Here is a 22,594-nt window from a genome sequence, read left to right as displayed (position 1 = left end):
CAGAGGGATGATTGAAAATAGAAGTGAAGGTATAGGCCTGGAAGAGAGGCATAGGAGAGATAGAGAATGAATACAGAGAACTCAATGAGTTTAATAGCGAGAGAGAGTGAGGATGGATTTTTGACAAAACAAATATCTGTTAATATATGCGAAACCTGCCGCTTTCTCCTATGCTCTCTTCCTTTTTGCTGTTCTATTTCTGTTCTGTTTGACGTTTTTCTTTTACCTCTGTTTCCCCTCCTGGTTTACATTTCCTTTTCATGTTTTACATTTTTGTGCTTCCTTCTTTCTCTTTGTCTCTCTCTCTTAATCTCTTAATGCCTTATTGTTGCTTGTGTGTCTCTCTCTCCTGTGTGTCTGTTTCTCCTATCTCTCTCTCCTGTGTGTCTGTTTCTCTGTGTGTCTCTCTCTCCTGTGTGTGTCGCTCTGTGTCCTGCCTGCGGTGATGATTGACACTGCAGGTAGCCAATCAGAGCGCAGTGAGTCAGGAACAGGTGGACAACATCCTGCAAGAGAACGATGCTTTAAGGACAAACCTAGCAGCTCTAGAACAGGTAACATCATATCTAGAACCCTAACCTAGCAGCTCTAGAACAGGTAACATCATATCTAGAACCCTTATCTAGAACCAGCAGCTCTAGAACAGGTAACATCATATCTAGAACCCTTATCTAGAACCATAACCTAACCTAGCAGCTCTAGAACAGGTAACATCATATCTAGAACCCTTATCTAGAACCATAATATAGCCAGTAACACCATACCTAGAACCTGCAACAAAAGCCCTAACTCAACGGCACTAGAATAAGTTTCACCATAACTAGAACTCTTATCTAGAAGCCTAAAGTAGCAGCATTCGAACGGGTAACCCCATCACTAGAACCCTAACATAGCAGATATATATTTATTACGAACTCAATATGGAACCCTATCTGCAGGAGAACGATGTTCTAAGGACAAACCTGATCGCCCTAGAACAGGTAATGATATCCTGAACGTTGCCTATATATTCCTTAACTAGAATACTAAACCAAAGCTTACACTATGTGTTCTAGAACCTAGAATAGAAACCTCATCTTTATAGAACCTCAAACATAGGCCGGCTCCTCTAGACTTGTCTAGCTGCTCGGAGAACCCTAAAGGAATCCTTGAACCTGTTGGTTATCTGGAGATTACATGAGAGGCATGGAACCACTAGAACCTTCCACTAACCTCACCACATCAGAACCCAAGCACCATGTGAATGTTGTCCATCCAGAACCTTCCACTAACATCACCATATCAGAACCAAGACCAGCAGGAGATAAAAGTGAAGCTGTAGTTGCTTGTGTCTGTGTCACCTTTCATTAAACATCCAAGTCTCTACTGCCTGCTGTCATCTGTCATCTACTGTTCTAGCTCTCTATAAGCATGCATCACTCATCACCTGTACACTGTCATAGATTCTAATGAGCACTGCATCATTGTCATCTACTGTTCTAGCTCTCTATAAGCATGCATCACTCACCACCTGTACACTGTCATAGATTCTAATGAGCACTGCATCATTGTCATCTAGCAGTCTTTAATGTATGCACCGCATTACTTCTCTAACTGTCATCAGTCTATTCTGTATGCACTGCCTCACTCAGGGCAGGGCCCGTGTCCTCAGAAAACATATTTCGTTGAGTGACGGAGTTCTTTTTAGTGCTCATTGGCTCTAGGAAAGCACTCCTCAGCTTATAAAAGATCTTCTCTGTGGACATGGTGGTGCCTTATACTGTCATCCATTCTATATGCACTGTCTCACTTAAATACTGTCATCTATTCTATATGCACTGTCTCACTTAAATACTGTCATCTATTCTATATGCACTGTCTCACTTAAATACTGTCATCTATTCTATATGCACTGTCTCACTTAAATACTTTCATCTATCCTATATGCACTGTCTCACTTAAATACTGTCATCTATTCTATATGCACTGTCTCACTTAAATACTGTCATCTATTCTATATACACTGTCTCACTTAAATACTGTCATCCATTCTATATGCACTGTCTCACTTAAATACTGTCATCCATTCTATATGCACTGTCTCACTTAAATACTGTCATCCATTCTATATGCACTGTCTCACTTAAATACTGTCATCCATTCTATATGCACTGTCTCACTTAAATACTGTCATCCATTCTATATGCACTGTCTCACTTAAATACTGTCATCCATTCTATATGCACTGTCTCACTTAAATACTGTCATCCATTCTATATGCACTGTCTCACTTAAATACTGTCATCTATTCTATATACACTGTCTCACTTAAATACTGTCATCTATTCTATATACACTGTCTCACTTAAATACTGTCATCTATTCTATATACACTGTCTCACTTAAATACTGTCATCTATTCTATATACACTGTCTCACTTAAATAATGTCATCCATTCTATATGCACTGTCTCACTTAAATACTGTCATCTATTCTATATGCACTGTCTCACTTAAATACTGTCATCTATTCTATATACACTGTCTCACTTAAATACTGTCATCTATTCTATATACACTGTCTCACTTAAATACTGTCATCCATTCTATATACACTGTCTCACTTAAATAATGTCATCCATTCTATATGCACTGTCTCACTTAAATACTGTCATCTATTCTATATGCACTGTCTCACTTAAATACTGTCATCTATTCTATATACACTGTCTCACTTAAATACTGTCATCTATTCTATATACACTGTCTCACTTAAATACTGTCATCTATTCTATATACACTGTCTCACTTAAATACTGTCATCTATTCTATATACACTGTCTCACTTAAATACTGTCATCTATTCTATATGCACTGTCTCACTTAAATACTGTCATCCATTCTATATGCACTGTCTCACTTAAATACTGTCATCCATTCTATATGCACTGTCTCACTTAACTCTCAAATACCTGGAACGCGCCCGAGTCGCGTTAGATTTTAACCACTTTAACCATTATTTTATGCTTTAACTATTGAAAAATAGCAGATATACAAGCTCACAGCGCGGCACCGAGTGCCGCGCTGCGAGCTTGTAGATCTGCTATTTTTGAAAAATCGTGAAAATGCGTGCAAGTCTTTGAATATCTTTGACCCGATCTTTGACCCGACTTCTAAATCCTTCCTCTAAATCAGTGGTTCTCAAACTTTTTCATGTCAAGGACCCCCAAAATTACATTTCATGGCCTCGGACCCCCATCTCAAAATATGTTGTTCCAGGGACCCCCCAGATGCAAATATTTGAGTTACAAATGTTCGCTTTTAAAAAGATATATTCAAAACATCCCAAAAAAAAGAATTACGATTTTTCAAAAATAGCAGATATACAAGCTCACAGCGCGGCACTCGGTGCCGCGCTGTGAGCTTGTATATCTGCTATTTTTCACTGGTTAAAGCAGTCAATAATTCTAGGCCTAAATGGGTTAAATACTGTCATCCATTCTTATCCATCATGTTGTTTAACCAACCCAATGCCATGCACTGCCATCACCAAACTATCATCCGACTGTGTGAGCATTGTGGACAGCGTTTGTTGATTGTGTGATGGTTGTGTGTACGCGTGCACGTGCGTGTGTGTGTAGATCCAGACGGTGAAGACTCAGGAGCTGAACCTGCTCAGAGAGCAGCAGGCCTCTCTGTCTCTAGAGCTCACACAGAGACGGACGGAGCAGGAGAGTCTGCTGGCCCAGAAAGATGACCTCAGCTCACAGCTACAGGTACGCACACGAGCATGCACGCACAGTTTAACTTGATCATGTCGAGGTCCCCCAAATGAATTTGTACTTGGCTGTGAACCCACATCTGAAAGTATTTTGGACCCCCATATAAGATTTTTGAGGTTGTAGATCGGCTATTTTCAAATATCCTGTGTGTAGGCTGGAGTGGTTAAACTGAACTACTGGAGCACTGGTTAAATGTCTGAAAATACTCATTAACATGAATCCAACATATTAATAGAAAGGATAATGTGTAACCAAACAAAAAAACATGCTTTTACACAACACTGGCGTGGGTGCTGTCAAGTGAAGCCATCTATGAATTGACTATGAGAGAGTTACAGCACACTATGCTGTAGGGCAGGGGTGGGCAACTTTGATGATGGCGAGGGCCACTATATTTCCACCTTCACTCCAGAGGGCCACTATATTTCCACCTTCACTCCAGAGGGCCACTATATTTCCACCTTCACTCCAGAGGGCCACTATATTTCCACCTTCACTCCAGAGGGCCACTATATTTCCACCTTCACTCCAGAGGGCCACTATATTTCCACCTTCACTCCAGAGGGCCACTATATCTCCACCTTCACTCCAGAGGGCCACTATATTTCCACCTTCACTCCAGAGGGCCACTATATTTCCACCTTCACTCCAGAGGACCACTATATTTCCACCTTCACTCCAGAGGGCCACTCTATCTCCACCTTCACTCCAGAGGGCCACTATATTTCCACCTTCACTCCAGAGGGCCACTATATCTCCACCTTCACTCCAGAGGGCCACTATATTTCCACCTTCACTCCAGAGGACCACTATATCTCCACCTTCACTCCAGAGGGCCACTATATTTCCACCTTCACTCCAGAGGGCCACTATATCTCCACCTTCACTCCAGAGGGCCACTATATCTCCACCTTCACTCCAGAGGGCCACTATATTTCCACCTTCACTCCAGAGGACCACTATATTTCCACCTTCACTCCAGAGGGCCACATTGCATATTGCTATGTCCTACTTTGTCATTCTAGTATCTCATACAAAAGCAGCAAAAATAGCAGATCTACAAGCTCAAAACGCATCGCGCTGCAATGCGTTTTGAGCTTGTAGATCGGCTATTTTTTGCTTCTTTTGAATTGGAATCCTGAATTTTTATTTTTTTAAATGGAATCCTCAAATGTAACATTTTGATTTAATTTCAATTTAGTTATATACTCACGTTAACTTTATGAACCTAAATACAAAAACAATGGACATATAAAAAAAAATACATTTTAATATACTAGTCATTAAGCTAATATAGACTGACGGAATTAAAGCAGGTCATGTTTGGAATTATAACAGCTGAAATCAATAATATATCAGTATTCCGGTATTAACCTGTGGGCCGCATGAAGTGAAGGTGGGGCCCGCATGTGGCCCCCGGGCCACCAGTTGCCCATGTATGCTGTAGGGGAACCTGCTTCATCTCGCAAATAGCCGCAACTCCTTGCAACAAAGTGGTTTTAAAGCCCGTCCACACCAATGCAACTCCTTGCAACTGTCATTGTTGTGACAGTGGACTGGTTGCAAGTAGTTGCATGTTGCAAGGAGTTGCATTAGTGTGGAATGGCTTCCAGCTGCAGGGTTCTTGACCTGAACAACACTGAAGAGCACAGAGCATAGACCATGATAGACCATGCACAACAGATCCTTTACCAACATCACTCGTCTGTCTGTGTGTCTGCAGGAGTCTAGCTTCGCTAACAGGAAGCTGCTGGAGCAGCTGACCGAGGAAGGAATGGAGAAGGACCGACTGCTGAGAGAACTGGACGACGCTAAGAAGGTAGACGCCACGCACGCACGCACGCACGCACGCACGCACGCACGCACGCACGCACGCACACTTAAATTATTAATTGCTGTCCACATTCGGCACATGACAGTCAAAGATGCTGATGTAACATTCTTTGCATCAACGGCTGTGTGTTTAAAGGAGCATTAACATGCTCATACCTGTGGTCAGCAGCCTTCATACATGTACTAACGCAACGCACGCACGCACTTAACTTCTTCTCCTATGTAGACAAGACATATATGTCTTTTGAGCTTGTAGAACTGTTACTTTTGAAGGACTTTTTGAAGGATTCTTCTTTTGTTTTTCCGCTTCTGTTATTATGAGTGTTCTTCAGTACTGTAGAACCACCTGGTATGGATGTTATTATGAGTGTTCTTCAGTACTGTAGAACCACCTGGTATGGATGCTTGTCTGCAGCCCTAAAGTCACAACTGCTGCAACAACTGAACATTTGTTCAAAGATAGTTGGACAACCACTTCAGAGGCTATACACATCCACGTATGATAACAGTATTCTAAGGTTGGCGAAGAATATCCCCTCAAACACTAGCCATGTGTCGTATGGAGACTATAGTTCGCTGCCTTCAGGAAGGAGATACGGTGTTCCAGCGTACAATAAGGTCAGACTGAAGAGGTCCACTTTAAAAGATGGGATGATAATCTTTATTATCGTTTATCGTGATAAAAAATGCTCACAATAATCGTATTGTGGAGATTTACATTTATCGTGAAATTATCCTCCGTCATGCACTGGGATCAATTCACCTTTTATTTGCCGAGCTGCATATCTGGTATTTAAACCCTCTATAATTCATAACACAGATCTGGAAATAACGCATCAAGTCTTTTTTCCCACTCTCTACCAAATCTCTTTGTCAAAAATAGCTGATCTAAAAGCAAATTTCAGTGTGAACTGACAATTAAGTTGTTGGTCATAAAACTCTTGTACATTGTTCAAATTATGTATATTTTAACTTTTGGTGTTTTTTTTGTAAATCAATGTCCTACTTGATCATACTACAGTGTCACACAAAAGTATAGATAGCAGCAGATATACAAGCTAGCTTGTAGATCTGCTGCTTTTGCTGTGTTTGAATTTGAATCCTGGAAAGTAATGAGAACCTATAAAGTAAGCTGCTTTAGAAGTGAGTCCTGACTCAAGCTATCATGGAGCCATCATTACCTTGTGTGAACAGTAGGGGGCACCACAACATAGACCAGGCTGAACAATAATACTCCACCACTTTTCAACCTATCTTCATATAATAGGTCCTCACTAATGTTCATGATAAAATATCAAAAAATAATTCTACTCAGTTTGGGTCTCATAGGAGAGCTGTGGGTGGGTCAAATCCTTCTACCGGTGACATCATCAATGGGAAATGCAAGCTAATAGAAACTGCAGGCTTTCTATTCCTGAAAAAGTTGCAATGTTAAAGTGGAAGCCATTGTTCTCGTGATAATACATTTTTTTTTTTTTTTTTTTTTCAAAAATATTATTTAGTTTTTTTTGTCAAACGATGATGTCACCGGTAGAAGGATTTGACAGCTCTCCTATGAGACACAGACTGAAAAAAATGTGCTATTTTATTATGAACATTAGTGAGGACCTATTATATGAAGACAGGTTGAAAAGTGGTGAACTACTCCTTTAACTTCACAAGATCCAGAAGAATGTCAGGAGATAAAACACTTATTTCATTCGCAATGAAATGAATGTCAACACGGTTGGAACCTTGTGTGAATCATTATTTATGTGAAATGAAATGATTTTCATCAATGTGTCATATCTGTGAATAAACAGAACAAACACTGATGTTTTCCCTTTGTTCCCACACATTATATTAGTGTGTCACACGAAAGAAGCTCACGCCGCCATGCATTGACAGATTGTAGATCAGCTATTGTTTATTTATAATTTGTTTTTATTGGGAAAAGTGTAAAACGATTAAATATGTTCAAACCTGTTTTTTTTCAGGATTCATATTCAAAAGTATCAAAAGTAGCAGATCTACAAGCTCAAAACGCGTTGTTTTGCAGACGTGTAAATATTAATATAACATAAAATGTGTGTGTGTGTGTGTGTGTGTGTGTGTGCCTGTGTGTGCCTGTGTGTGTGTGTGTGTGTGTGTGTGTGTGTGTGTGTGTGTGTGTGTGTGTGTGTGTGTGTGTGTGTGTGTGTGTGTGTGTGTGTGTGTGTGTGTTGCAGACGGCAGAGAAACGTAAGATGATGCTGGATGAGCTGGCCATCCAGCTGAGCCAGGAGAAGTCTGACCACAAGGAGGCGCTGTCTGACCTCAAACTGCAGCACGAGAAGGAGGTAGGAGTATAACACTGACACCTCCTTAGAAGGAGATAAGACACTGAGACCTCCTCCTGAAATTCCCAGAAATATTTTGAAAGTAGAAAAAAAAAATCTTTTTCCAGTACTGGAAAAGATGTGGAATTGATCAAGGGTCCTGGAAGGTCCTTGAAAGATATTTGTCTATGAATTGTTTTGGGCTATTGATTCTCCAGAAGGGTATAACATTACACAAAAATGTAACACAAGTAGTTTTTCACCGAACGAGCTGTGTTATTGCTGCCTAATGTGTGTGGCCAAAAAAAAAAAAAAACAATCTCACAAAGTGCTTCAGCATGACGCGTATTTAGCTTGTAGATCTGTTCCTTTGTCACGTGACGTGACACCAACCTGTGCAGGGCAACCTAACTGTTCGGAGCAACACGCGGATCGTCAGTGATGGCAGCGTAAAGGGGGTTCCACACTACGCGCGGTCACCGCCTCCTAGCAATTCATTTTCAATGGGAGGCGGGCGGCTATTTTGACCGCGCAGCGAAGTTTTGGGGTGGCGAGGAGAGCGGGCGCGGTCCTGTGAAATCCCCCGCGAGCGTGCTCGTTTGTGCATGCGTACGCGGGCGGTGAGAGATGGATTGTGCTCATCTTTGTGAAATACCGTGCGGCATTTACTCACTGAGCGAGTGTGTTTGTGTCTCACCGCGGAGCGGCCACCGCTGATCCTAGCGGCAGCCCCGACGGAAACCGCCTGTAGTGTGGAGGGCACCTAAGCAATTTAACTCCTACGTTATTGCGACCGTAGGTCGCATTTACTACCAAAACCTCCACCGGCTGTCCGTCCGTCCGTCCGTCCGTCCGTCCGTCCGTCCGTCAGTGAGTCACACGTCACACTTGTGCTCTGCTCATATCTCCACAACCGTTGCCCCCATCCATGCCACATTTTGCACACACACTCCTTACCTGCCAAACTACAACCTCCAAGGACCCCCGGAGCTACAGGGACCCCCAGGTCCCTGGGGGACCCCCAGGTGTAAAAAAATGTCCCTCCGTGAGTCACACGTCACACGTCACACTTTTGCCCTGCTCATATCTCCACAACCGTTGCCCCCATCCATGCCACATTTTGCACACACACTCCTTACCTGCCAAACTACAACCTCCAAGGACCCCCGGAGCTACAGGGACCCCCAGGTCCCTGGGGGACCCCCAGATGTAAAAAATGACCAAATGTGCAAAAATGACCAAATGACCACCCCAACGGGGCTGCTCACGGGGAATTCCCGGGGACCACCGACTCCTGGTGCTCCAGAACGGATGCAAAAGTGGTGGCGCCCCCAGTGGAGGACCCCCTACACTGCAGCTCACATAAAATGCCGTAACTCCGGCTAGGAGCGACCGGGAGAGCCGGGGCCGGTACCTATTCGTCCGCCTCGGCGGCGCGGAGACCCCACCCCTCATTTCTCACATGGCCCTCTTCTAGCGCCACCATGAGGCCGATTCTTGCAAAACACATTTTTGGACACTGCTCCTAAAATTTTTGCCCTAAATTCACGCAAATCGGTACACAGTATGTCTACACTCATCCCATCAACAAGAATCTGTCCCATATAGCGCCACCTTCAGGCCGATTTTTAAAAACAATTTTTTTGGACACTGCTCCTACAGATTTTGCCCTAAAATCACGAAAATCACTACACAGTATGTCTACACTCATGTCATCAACATGGATCAGGAAGATTTTGGAAAAACACATTTTTGCCCTATTTGTGGAGATTAGGGAGTCTTACTGGTGATATATGGGTTGAACCAGTACCCACTGTGTCCTAGGATAGGTGGTGTAGAAAAGAATATGGCATGACATTTGAATGGAATTATACCATAATACCATTCTATGCTTGGGCATTGCACAACATACCGTAGGAGTAATTGACTTGTTATTGCGCTGAATGATTGTTATATAGAGCAACAAAGTCATGGAAGTAATTTCTCTATGGAGAATAACATTGAGTCATCTTAAAATCGTCTCATATAAGCATTGTGGTCCAAAAATAAACCAACAGTGTCCTCGATATTGTCGGGGAGATGTCTCTGTATGGTTTATGATAGTCAGTCACTCATATTTGAAACAGTCTGTTTCTAGCGAAAATGTAACTCATTCGCCGACAGTAACATTTGCGTTTTCTCACCGTCAGTTGATTCTTCATATCCATATAAGTCAAACCGCTGAAATCATTTGTTTATGTTTGGAACTCAGTTCTTATATGACGTGATATGGAAAAAGTCTATGGGAATTCAGAATGGGGGGGAAAAAACGCGAACCAGGTAGGATGTGTAAATTACGTCGAACTTCACTGCTCTTCTGGAAAGGTTTTGGAAAGGTTTTGGAAAGGTTTTGGAAATTCATTGGTAAAAATGTGTGGGGACCCTGGAGGTAGGATGGTTCAATAGAACACAAGGAGGCATTCGTCACAGTTGAGCAGAAACCTTGTATCTCCAAAGTTTCAAATTAGTATGTTTTTTTCCACGAAGTAAAGCCCTGCTTCATCATACAAGGCCGTCACACAGGCGCTGTGTGCTTGTAGATCGTCTGTTTTCACTAGTTTAGCCCATTTTTTTTTAAATGATAAAAACAAACGGTTTTGGACATACAAGGTTTCCACCTGACAACGACGCATTACTCAGACGAGGTGTCTCACAAGGTGCCTCCAAGCCAAGACCTTGACTGTGTACTGAGACGACCCCCTGAACCCTGGGTAATTACATTTTATTGATTATTGATCTGTCCTCTCTCTCTCCCTCTCTCCCTCTCTCTCTCTCTCTCTCTCCCTCTCTCCCTCTCTCCCTCTCTCTCTCTCTCTCTCCCTCTCTCCCTCTCTCTCTCTCTCTCTCTCTCTCTCTCTCCCCCCCCCCCCCCCCCCCTAGGTGCTAGGAGTGAGGGCTCGCTATGAGAAGGAGTTGAGGGGACTCCATGAGGAGAAGAACAGAACTGAAGAGGAGATGAGACAGCAGCTGAAAGATGAGAAGGTAACGAGAAACATTATGAGCTCACTGACTAGGGCTGGGACCATACGAAAATGTCATATCTCGATCGTTGTGACAAAAGAAATCACGATATACAATATTATCGCGATAATCAAAATCCATTATCCCGGGGTGGAACATCTGCCAAAAAATAGCCGAACTACAAGCTCACAACGCGTCACGTTGTGAGCTTGTAGATGGGCTATTTTTTGGCAAAGACATTTGATAGAGAGTGAAAAAAAGATTGTATCAAGTACGTATATTATAAGTACTTTTTTACCAATAGAGGGTTTAAATGGTACCGGACATGCAGCTCGGCAAATAAAAGGTGAATTGATCCCAGTGCATGACGGAGGACGATTTCGCGATAAACGATAATATCGCTTAATGTCCCATCCCTAAAACTGATTATTTTATATGACCATAGATACTTTGTCTTCAACTGACTGATTATTTTATAGATGGCACACAGTCCTTCCACTACAGCTGGAAATGAAACACTCAACCTTGATTATTCTGTAAAGTTCTAACTTGTTTTTTGCTAAAGCAGGAGGAGGTTCGCACTTGGACTTGACGGTTTTCATTTAGTTACAACTTAGGCGTTTATAGAATCAGCCTCGGGTCTTAATGTGTGCGCGTGTGCGTGCGTGCGTGCGTGCGTGCGTGCGTGCGTGCGTGCGTGCGTGCGTGCGTGCGTGCGTGCGTGCGTGCGTGCGTGCGTGCGTGTGCGCGTGCGCGTGCGCGTGTGTGTGTGTGTGCAGGCTCGGTGTAAGGACCTAGAGTATCTCCAGCACAACGTGGAGGAGCTCCAGCTTCAGGTTCATCAGCTGGAGGAGACCAAGGGCTGGTTTGAACGACGACTCAAAGAGACTGAGGTAGGAAGGATAGAGGGGAGGGGGGGGGACTCTGCATAGATACTGTATACGGTTGTGCTCAAAACCGTATACAGTACGTCCCCTGCAAATATGGTTTGTTGGCTGAATTCACAAACTGACAACTGAATGAAATAAATAAATAAGCCAAGAACAATCTAAATAGCTCAACCGTAACATTTGTTGTGTTTTTTTTTCCAAATTCAATGCTAAATGCCACTTTCAACGCCACTTTCAATTATTCAACTCTCAATTATACCTGAAAACATCTGTAATCAACCGCAATCGACTAATCAAGGGCTTAAATAGCATCAGATGTGCAATCTGGCCTGATTAGAAGTTGGTTGACTTGTTGACTGTGATTAGAGCAGTTAGAAACATGGCTAAATCTATGGAATGGTCAGAAAAGTTCAGAGAAGAGATTATTATAGACACTGATTGTTCCAAAAAGTACCGTTTTGAGCATAGCTGACAAGTTCTATAAGTCAAAGGAACAGTGGTTACACTAATGAACAAATCTGTCAGAGGGGGTTGAATAATTTCAAGCACAACTGTATAAAGCTAGATGCCTCATTCGCCGCTGTAGTTCATTGGAGAGACCTGTAAAAAAGGACTGGCGGAAGTGCAAACTTGCTGAAGGCACGCTGCCACTCAAAAGTGCCTACTGGCCAATCGCAGCGTGTCTTTTCCGGGACTTAAATTCAATTCAACAGAGCTTTATTGGTATGAGGAGACAAACGTTTACTTTGCCAAAGCAGGTGCCTCTGGGAAAGAGGGAGTCCTGCCTCTGATTGGCCTACTGAACTTCCCCTACTGTGACACACGCGGAAGTGTGCCTCAGAATTCCAGAAGCTTTCTTCAAAAAATGCTTTTTTACCAACGCCCCCCAAAGTCTAGTAAAACAGGACTGGTGGAAGTGCGTAAGTGCAGAACTGTGGAAGGCACTCTGCTGCCCCCTGCAGTGGGAAAGAGGGAGTCCCACATCTGATTGGCCTACCGAGCGTCTCATTCTGTGACGCACAAGGAAGCGTCCTTCAGAATTCAGGAAGCTTGCCAGTCCTCTTTTACCAACACCCCAGAGCGGAGGAGGAGGCGTCTACCTTTTTTATATCTGTGGTTATCAGCACATGATGAAATTGGTTACGTTCATGGGATTGGTCAGAGAAAGGAAGAGGGAGGCAGCAACAACGTTTTCACGTCTACATCACACTCATAGGTAATACTGAACTGTGTGTGTGTGTGTGTGTGTGTGTGTGTGTGTGTGTGTGTGTGTGTGTGTGTGTGTGTGTGTGTGTGTGTGTGTGTGTGTGTGTGTGTGTGTGTGTGTGTGTGTGTGTGTGTGTGTGTGTGTGTGTGTGTGTGTGTGAACAGGAGAACATTGAGAAGAACTCTTTGGAACATCAAGATGAGGTGAAGGCACTACAGAAGGAACACTCACACAGCATAGAGGTACGTACACACACACACACACACACACACACACACACACACACACACACACACACACACGGTAGATGTTGATATGAAAAACAAGATCTTCTTGTCAGAAGAAGAGATAATATACATCCAAATGTCTCAAAATTCCAGGTCTTATGTAGTTGAGATGAAAATATAAATTGGTTATTATAATGTGAGGAATGAAGAGATATAGAAACATGACTTTGAATGATTTATTCCCTGTGGAGCATTAAAACTAAAGACATAATCCTACTGTAGGTGATAGATACTGTATATACAGCAATAGTTTTGATGATTTACATTATTCCCTGTGCAAATGTTCAATTCTTGTTTCCAAAGACCACTGGTTAAATGGAACATAAAAAGGTTACATAACTATTCATATCGCAGGTGTTTTTAATAATTGCTGATGTATTAAATTCAATGTATTCTGTTTTCCAACATCAAAGAGTCTAGAATGTACTTTATAATAAGACTAATATCTAATATCTCTCAGGAGAAGCAGTCAGAGATGGAGGGATTGAGAGAACAGTTGGTGGAGGTACAGAAACAGAGGGATGAGAACGGAGAATCCATCGACAAACTCAAACAGGTAATGCACGCGCACGCACGCACGCACGCACGCATGCACGCACGCACGCAGGCACGCAGGCACACACACACACACACACACACACACACACACACACACACACACACACACAGGTGATGTAATAAACATTATAGTGGAATGTGAATGAGAAACCTCTCTCTCTCTCTCTCTCTCTCTCTCTCTCTCTCTCTCTCTCTCTCTCTAGGAGATAAAGGATACAGTTGATGGACAGAGGATTCTGGAGAAGAAAGGGAGTGCAGCAGTGAGTAACATCTTCTCCTCTCCTCTCCTCTCCTCTCCTCTCCTCTCCTCTCCTCTCCTCTCCTCTCCTCTCCTCTCCTCTCCTCTCCCCTCCCCTCCCCTCCTCTCCTCTCCTCCATAAATAGACCACTCAAAGGCTAAGGTTACAGCAGTCTTCTCAAACGACTTGTGGAATCAGAATTGAATCATCAGATCTTCTCAGAATCCGCTTATCGGACGGTGTTCGATGTTCACACGAGAGGGCTCGGTGCATCGTTCTCATAATCTCACCTACAGTACCACAGAATAGAACTATCTAAAAGATGTCCAATCCATCAGAGGAGAGAAAAAAAGTAGAACATATATTAGCAAGGTATAATAAAGTAAATATATAAGTGTAGGTAAGTGTAGGTAAAACAAATCACACCCGGTGTGAAGTGTTTTTTTTTTTAACATCATGGTTATTTGGTTAAAATCTAAATGGACACAGATGCTTTCTGAGTCTACATGAGTTCGGTGGTCAGATGGGTGTACTTCATTAGACCCCCTGGTGTGGTTGTTATGAGCAATTATGTATTCCCTTTGTATTTGGGGTTTCTTCCCGGAGGCTGCCACCTTGTGGGTCAAAAGTGCCGATCCAAAAACACGGATATATATAATCATCCCCTCCCCTTTTACCCTTCACCCAACACTGTGGGTGTGGCTAACTTCAGCTGCGTCACCACCCACCATGACACCCAGGCATACTTAATGAACTGGTGGGTGTGGCCACATAAAAACATAATTTTAACTCTTTCTGTACACTTTTTTTTTTGAAGAACAATCTTTCTTCTAGTATAATCATAATACCTGATAATCATGTTTTAGGGTGGGAAGAAATCATGGCACTTCATCTTTAAGAGATGTTGAAGTGGGCCCTGGTCCAGAAGAGGTTGAGGACCAGTACATCTCCAGTGGAATCCAGTGCAGGACTGGTATGAGGTTCACATGTTGAGTGAGAGAGTGGTGCAACCTGATCCCCATGTGAGAAGAAGCCCTTAGTGAGCGTTGGTGCTTCTCATGGTTGTAGAGACGGTCCAGTCACTTCCAGCGGGGTTAGTTACTTCACACAGCTTGTGGCCAGAGTTTATTTAATCAAGGAAGATCATTGAGTACCCCTGGGTACAACACTAGAAAGATCATTGAGTACCCCTGGGTACAACACTAGAAAGAAGATCATTGAGTACCCCTGGGTACAACACTAGAAAGAAGATCATTGAGTACCCCTGGGTACAACACTAGAAAGATCATTGAGTACCCCTGGGTACAACACTAGAAAGGAAGATCATTGAGTACCCCTGGGTACAACACTAGAAAGGAAGATCATTGAGTACCCCTGGGTACAACACTAGAAAGGAAGATCATTGAGTACCCCTGGGTACAACACTAGAAAGGAAGATCATTGAGTACCCCTGGGTACAACACTAGAAAGGAAGATCATTGAGTACCCCTGGGTACAACACTAGAAAGGAAGATCATTGAGTACCCCTGGGTACAACACTAGAAAGGAAGATCATTGAGTACCCCTGGGTACAACACTAGAAAGATCATTGAGTACCCCTGGGTACAACACTAGAAAGGAAGATCATTGAGTACCCCTGGGTACAACACTAGAAAGGAAGATCATTGAGTACCCCTGGGTACAACACTAGAAAGGAAGATCATTGAGTACCCCTGGGTACAACACTAGAAAGGAAGATCATTGAGTACCCCTGGGTACAACACTAGAAAGGAAGATCATTGAGTACCCCTGGGTACAACACTAGAAAGGAAGATCATTGAGTACCCCTGGGTACAACACTAGAAAGGAAGATCATTGAGTACCCCTGGGTACAACACTAGAAAGATCATTGAGTATCCCTGGGTACAACACTAGAAAGGAAGATCATTGAGTACCCCTGGGTACAACACTAGAAAGGAAGATCATTGAGTACCCCTGGGTACAACACTAGAAAGGAAGATCATTGAGTACCCCTGGGTACAACACTAGAAAGGAAGATCATTGAGTACCCCTGGGTACAACACTAGAAAGGAAGATCATTGAGTACCCCTGGGTACAACACTAGAAAGGAAGATCATTGAGTACCCCTGGGTACAACACTAGAAAGGAAGATCATTGAGTACCCCTGGGTACAACACTAGAAAGGAACATCATTGAGTACCCCTGGGTACAACACTAGAAAGGAAGATCATTGAGTACCCCTGGGTACAACACTAGAAAGGAAGATCATTGAGTACCCCTGGGTACAACACTAGAAAGGAAGATCATTGAGTACCCCTGGGTACAACACTAGAAAGGAACATCATTGAGTACCCCTGGGTACAACACTAGAAAGAAGATCATTGAGTACCCCTGGGTACAACACTAGAAAGAAGATCATTGAGTACCCCTGGGTACAACACTAGAAAGGAACATCATTGAGTACCCCTGGGTACAACACTAGAAAGAAGATCATTGAGTACCCCTGGGTACAACACTAGAAAGGAAGATCATTGAGTACCCCTGGGTACAACACTAGAAAGGAACATCATTGAGTACCCCTGGGTACAACACTAGAAAGAAGATCATTGAGTACCCCTGGGTACAACACTAGAAAGGAAGATCATTGAGTACCCCTGGGTACAACACTAGAAAGGAAGATCATTGAGTACCCCTGGGTACAACACTAGAAAGGAAGATCATTGAGTACCCCTGGGTACAACACTAGAAAGGAAGATCATTGAGTACCCCTGGGTACAACACTAGATCATTGAGTACCCCTGGGTACAACACTAGATCATTGAGTACCCCTGGGTACAACACTAGATCATTGAGTACCCCTGGGTACAACACTAGATCATTGAGTACCCCTGGGTACAACACTAGATCATTGAGTACCCCTGGGTACAACACTAGATCATTGAGTACCCCTGGGTACAACACTAGATCATTGAGTACCCCTGGGTACAACACTAGATCATTGAGTACCCCTGGGTACAACACTAGATCATTGAGTACCCCTGGGTACAACACTAGATCATTGAGTACCCCTGGGTACAACACTAGATCATTGAGTACCCCTGGGTACAACACTAGACCATTGAGTACCCCTGGGTACAACACTAGATCATTGAGTACCCCTGGGTACAACACTAGATCATTGAGTACCCCTGGGTACAACACTAGATCATTGAGTACCCCTGGGTACAACACTAGATCATTGAGTACCCCTGGGTACAACACTAGATCATTGAGTACCCCTGGGTACAACACTAGATCATTGAGTACCCCTGGGTACAACACTAGATCATTGAGTACCCCTGGGTACAACACTAGATCATTGAGTACCCCTGGGTACAACACTAGATCATTGAGTACCCCTGGGTACAACACTAGATCATTGAGTACCCCTGGGTACAACACTAGATCATTGAGTACCCCTGGGTACAACACTAGAAAGGTGCAATTGGAAATTGCAAGTGTGGTTGGTTTCTGACGTGACTTTATTGTCTAGAATAAGGTTTCCCGTAGACTGCACTCTGTTGAGGTGCCAACTTGCGTCTTGTGCACTTGTGTCCATGTATGGTCTGCTTGTGCACCAGCAGAGTGCACCATGTTACTTATAACAAGGCGGTCACGGCGGATACAAAATCACTGAACACAGTACTTGCGCGCTCTGCTGGCGCAAGTCCAATATAATTAACAATATTAACTCATTTACTATTTTTTAAACATCGACTGAAGGGGTTAACTGTCGTGTCGTCCTTACCATTTTAACGTGGGGACGTGCGTGCACATCGCGCACCATCTGTGCACGGATCATGTTCCATGCGTGTGTAGAGCCCATCACAGCTTTTAAATCCAAAAATCCGCTTGATAAAAGACCTTTCCATCGCTGAGCTCCTTCTCCTACTGTTTACACGGAAGCTAACGGTAGTTGTGCAATAGTCCTGCCCCAGACCGGGTACGGAAACGGATCCGACCGGATACGGAAGTGACCGACCGGAAGCACTTCTGGTCGGGCGATTAGGCATTTTTATCGATAAAACAGCGATTTGACTTTTTAATGTTTTATAGCGATTAAAGCATAATTAATCTCTCTGGATTTTCGGGACTGGCAGAGAGGAACATAGGGATTTTAACGGGACTATCGGGAGGGGCGGTAAATGAGTTAAAAAAAGAAAACATCATAATGCAGAGGCATACAGGCAGGGGTTTACACTAAAGTCTCAGAGGCACTTGCCCGTCGGGCAAGTACAGGTCATGTTCTACTTGCCCAAAGGGTCATGCCCACTTGCCCCTAAGGTAAATCGTCCATTGTAAGATGATAGGTAAAATGTTAATTGTTGCGCCCCCTCTCAAAACCAGCACTTGCCCGGTTCGGGCAACCTGAAAGCAAACTCCACCTGCCCGAAGGTTTTATTTACCTGCCAGGGGTAGGTGGGCAACCCTTAGTGTCAAGTCAACCCCTCAACCCCGGGCTACACAAAGCAGGTGCTGTCCTTGTGTAATACAACCTCCAGTAGTAAACGTCTATAGAGACCATTCCGTCCTGGTTTGTTCCATGTGTCTGGAGGCATCACAGATGAACACAGTCTTGTCCTTGTTCACTGTTCATTCCTGGAGTGACGAGTGTAATATGTGTCTGTGAGCGTGTTTGATATCCCGTAGTTTTTGGGTCTAAAATGAAGCTTTGCCACACAGGGCTTTATGAATAAATAAAACACAATGTTTTTTCTACAAATGCATGTCGAGAGCAGGCCAGTCCATTGTTTCGTATACAATACAGTGATGAGTGTGAAAGCCATCTTCTGTAATGAAACGTAAAGCACTGTTGTGATCATCCTACACAATATGTACTGCATCCCATGATGAATGCTGTTCAGACAGTATTCCTCCATATTGTGGTTCCTGTCTAAATAAATAACAGAGTTCTCCGGTGGTGCAGTGGTAAAGTATCAGCCCACCACCTCAGAGTCCTGGGGTTTGAATCCACCGCGGTGCATCCGGCTCTGTCCAGTGTCTATACCAACACAATTAGCCCGTATTCGGTAGAGCGAAGCCGGGCAGGGAGGGAGGAGGGTGATATTGATCATTGCACGTTCTCCCACAGGGGTCTCCTCACAGTGGGACGTGTATCGAGGGCCTCCCTAGGGAGACGCTCGCGAGGCATCCGTAATAGATGCCCGAACCACCTGAAGGCCCTCTTACATCTATCAACTTTGAAAAGATTTCTCAGTCGTAATAAAGTTGCGGTGCGCTCCCGTGATTCGGTCGTTATTCAATTGTTAAATGTGAGGTAAGTGTTCCGACTCGATTTTTACCCCAACTTGAGAGCCAGATTCTGTTACGAGAATATCAAACTGGTTTAATATTTTCACAAATCGGGGCTGAGTCTGAATGAATACAATGACGTAGCCTAAACAGAACGAGCCAAAAGCCAAGCCATTCATTCATTCCCCAAGACGCTGAGCTGCCAGCCTGGTCGTTGTTGGTGCGGCTACTACGACAGCCCTTTATTAGTTATTTCTCCACGTTTCCATTATTCCAAACATTCAACGTTGATAATAATCTAACAACTGAAATCTTGAAAAATCATTAAGTTTTTGGAAAGTCTTTTTCAAATATTATAGTGTGAATGAATGAATGAATGAATGAACTTTATTTATATAGCGTGAGAGGGTAGTCTATTGAGAAATCTTTCCAAATCTGTCCAAAATCTTATCAAAGTTGTTAGGTGTAAGGCTAGCTTAAGCTGGCTCCTTTTCAAGCAAGGTATAACGACACATTTTGGGAGATAAAGGGGTAAAAATAAAATGCCAAAAATGTATAAAACATGAAATAAATAACATGGATTTTTTGGGGGGGCCTTTTGGCATCCAGCTCTGGTGGATAATGATGAATAAACAGTAATATTCAGCCGGGGGAAAACTCATTTGACAACAAATTAATGAATGCATGTTTAATAAAAGAATTGTTGACGTGTCAGATTTCCCCACTGTGTTTATTCAGCAATATGATAAGTGTGCTTATTGCATCATATACTGTACATCTACAAAGTAGAAAGACCACCGCACAGCATTGGATTTGTTTCTGTATCTTATTCACTTATTTCCCTTTTTATCCCAGTTTAGTTCTTATGCCAATTACCCCGCTTGTGTCCATCTCACTGGCACTGCTGACCTACAGTTGGGTGATGTGCAGGGCAGGAATTTCATGGAGGTCATGAATGCCATGGCTGCCGTTGCCCCTCAGTTTGGCCTTGTGCCCCTCAAACCAATGGCATGACCTGAGGCCACAGTGGCCTCAGGCCTCCGTCTCCGTCATTTATTTTCTTTTCTTTTCTTTTCTTTTTTTTTTTCTTTTTTTAGATTCTGAAATCTTAACTCCCCCAAGTCCCCATCTTTAAACTGATCCAGTGACTTTGATTGGTGCAGGGCTGAGCATGGATCAGATTGTAAATACAATCATTTATCTATTTCACTGGAGATTAGGCCCTTAAATTCAACAAATTCTTTCAATGGACTAAAATCGTGTTTTATTTGATGGCCTTCCTGCCCTGGCATTTGGCTTTTGTGCCCTCAAAAAATTGACAACACCAAAGGCCAAGTGACCTTTGCCCCTACAATGTCGAAAGTCCAGGCCTGGTCATGTGTATTAACTCATTGACTGCCAAGGCACGAGTTTCACGAGTTATTACAGTACTCCCAGGCTGCCACAGCCCGAGTTTCCCGAGTTGGAAGCCATTTTGAAAAAAAAAAAAAAAAAAGATTTTTTTTTTTTTTTTCAAATTTTTTTTTTATAAAAAATGTTCTAAAAATGCCTCAAATGTATTAGGCATGATCGCAATTGCGAAATTGCATGTTTAGCCCCATAACAAACACATCTTTCAAAATGTCAAAAATGGCTGTTTTGTCTGACTTTGAAGGCTTGTATCTCATGAATGCCTGAACGGATTTCCAAGCGGATTTTTTTGTTTGAAAGCTGTTAAAAAGTACTACACATATGGTGCATGATCTAGGCATGGGCGTGCACGATCCGTGCACTAAAAATTGATCCGTGCACTAGAAATTTGGAAGGTGGCAGTGTTTGTTTTGTCTGACTTTGAAGGCTTCTATCTCATGAATGCCTGAACGGATTTCCAAGCGGATTTTTTTGTTTGAAAGCTGTTAAAAAGTACTACACATATGATGCATATATGGTGCATGGGCGTGCACGATCCGTGCACTAAAAATTGATCCGTGCACTAGAAATCTAGGATAGTGGCAGTCTGGTACTTGGGGGCCATCTTGAAATGGCATTCAATGAGTTAATAGTCCAGTGTTGTTTTTGACCGCAAAGTTTGATTTGTTAGTCAGTCTTTTGAACAAAATATCATAAAACAGTAATATTTTAGTTATCTGAAAACATTTAGTTTTAGTCTAGTTTTAGGCGACTAAATATAAGATTTTAGTCGACTGAATCTACCGTGGAGATTTTTTATATCATTTCTTTGTCTGGCCTTGATGGCTGTAATGACAACGCAACGCCCGAACGCAGCCAAACATAAAATGACTTGTCTTTTAGTTCTACTGGATCTCTCCTCCACTAGTCCCTCCCTGACACTTTAGTCTAGTTTTTATTTGGTGACGAAATTGTCAAAATAATTTAGTCCTAGTTTTAGTCATCATAAGTTTTTATTTAGTTTTAGTCTGTGAAAAAAGGTAGTCACTTAACATTTTTCGTCTTTAGTTTTCATTTTTAGTTTAGTCTAAGTCTAGTTTAGTCTAACGAACAAACCAAGCAGCAGGGTTGACAGGGACTATATTTCTGGAATTGGCAATTTGGCATAATAATAATAATAATGACTAAATCGGGATAAAAAACTATTTAGAAAACGAAGGAAAAAAGTACTACAAGCGAGCTGGAGCGTCTGGCCAAAGGGTTTTCTTCTTTTGGCAGATCTGAGCCCAATGCGAGCCAAAAAGGGACCGGTGCGCGTCGTCCAGACGTCAGAAACGCAGCCAAGCGGCGACACAGCCTTACCAGCTGCTTAGATCTAATGTACTGCACTGTAACCCAGGGGTGTCACACCACACTCTGGGCCCTGGGTACAAGGATTCACTGTGGGCCCCCCCCGCACAATCATTTTGTGCTTTAACTATTGAAAAATAGCAGATATACAAGCTCACAGCGCGGCACCGAGTGCCGCGCTGCGAGCTCGTAGATCTGCTATTTTTGAAGTCTTTCTCAAATCCTTCTAGGGTTTTTTGAAAAACCTATGTTTCTAATGTCAGTGGTGCTCAAACATTTTCATGTGAAGGACCCCCAAAATGATATGTATTTGGCCACGGACCCCCATCTCAAAATATTTAGTTCCAGGGACCAAGCAAAATTTGAGTTACAAATGTTCGCCTAAAAAGTACATTATATTCAAAGATTTGCACACATTTTCACCGACTTTTCAAAAATAGCACATCTACCAGCTCGCAGCGCTGCGAGTTGGTATATCTGCTATTTTTCAA

The 22,594-nt window shown here is 43.0% G+C and overlaps 1 protein-coding gene across 3 annotated transcripts in view; it reads left to right on the top strand.

Annotated features, from left to right (window-relative positions):
* Nucleotides 1-22,594, top strand: part of gripap1 (GRIP1 associated protein 1) — a 134,854-nt gene that overhangs the window by 72,606 nt on the left and 39,654 nt on the right. For 2 of the 3 annotated variants that reach the window (XM_080733371.1, XM_080733370.1), the window contains 9 exons: nt 462-554; nt 3,621-3,755; nt 5,485-5,580; nt 7,802-7,912; nt 10,811-10,912; nt 11,671-11,784; nt 13,153-13,230; nt 13,736-13,831; nt 14,037-14,093. In XM_080733371.1, coding sequence (XP_080589497.1) covers nt 462-554; nt 3,621-3,755; nt 5,485-5,580; nt 7,802-7,912; nt 10,811-10,912; nt 11,671-11,784; nt 13,153-13,230; nt 13,736-13,831; nt 14,037-14,093 — 882 coding nt within the window. The remainder of the gene's footprint in view (nt 1-461; nt 555-3,620; nt 3,756-5,484; nt 5,581-7,801; nt 7,913-10,810; nt 10,913-11,670; nt 11,785-13,152; nt 13,231-13,735; nt 13,832-14,036; nt 14,094-22,594) is intronic. The other variant, XM_080733372.1, reaches the window with a different exon arrangement.

The sequence above is a fragment of the Nannobrachium achirus genome (assembly GCF_963921795.1).
Source record: "Nannobrachium achirus genome assembly, chromosome: 9".
Taxonomy (NCBI): Eukaryota; Metazoa; Chordata; class Actinopteri; order Myctophiformes; family Myctophidae; genus Nannobrachium; species Nannobrachium achirus.
This window is presented reverse-complemented; position numbering and strand designations above follow the sequence as displayed.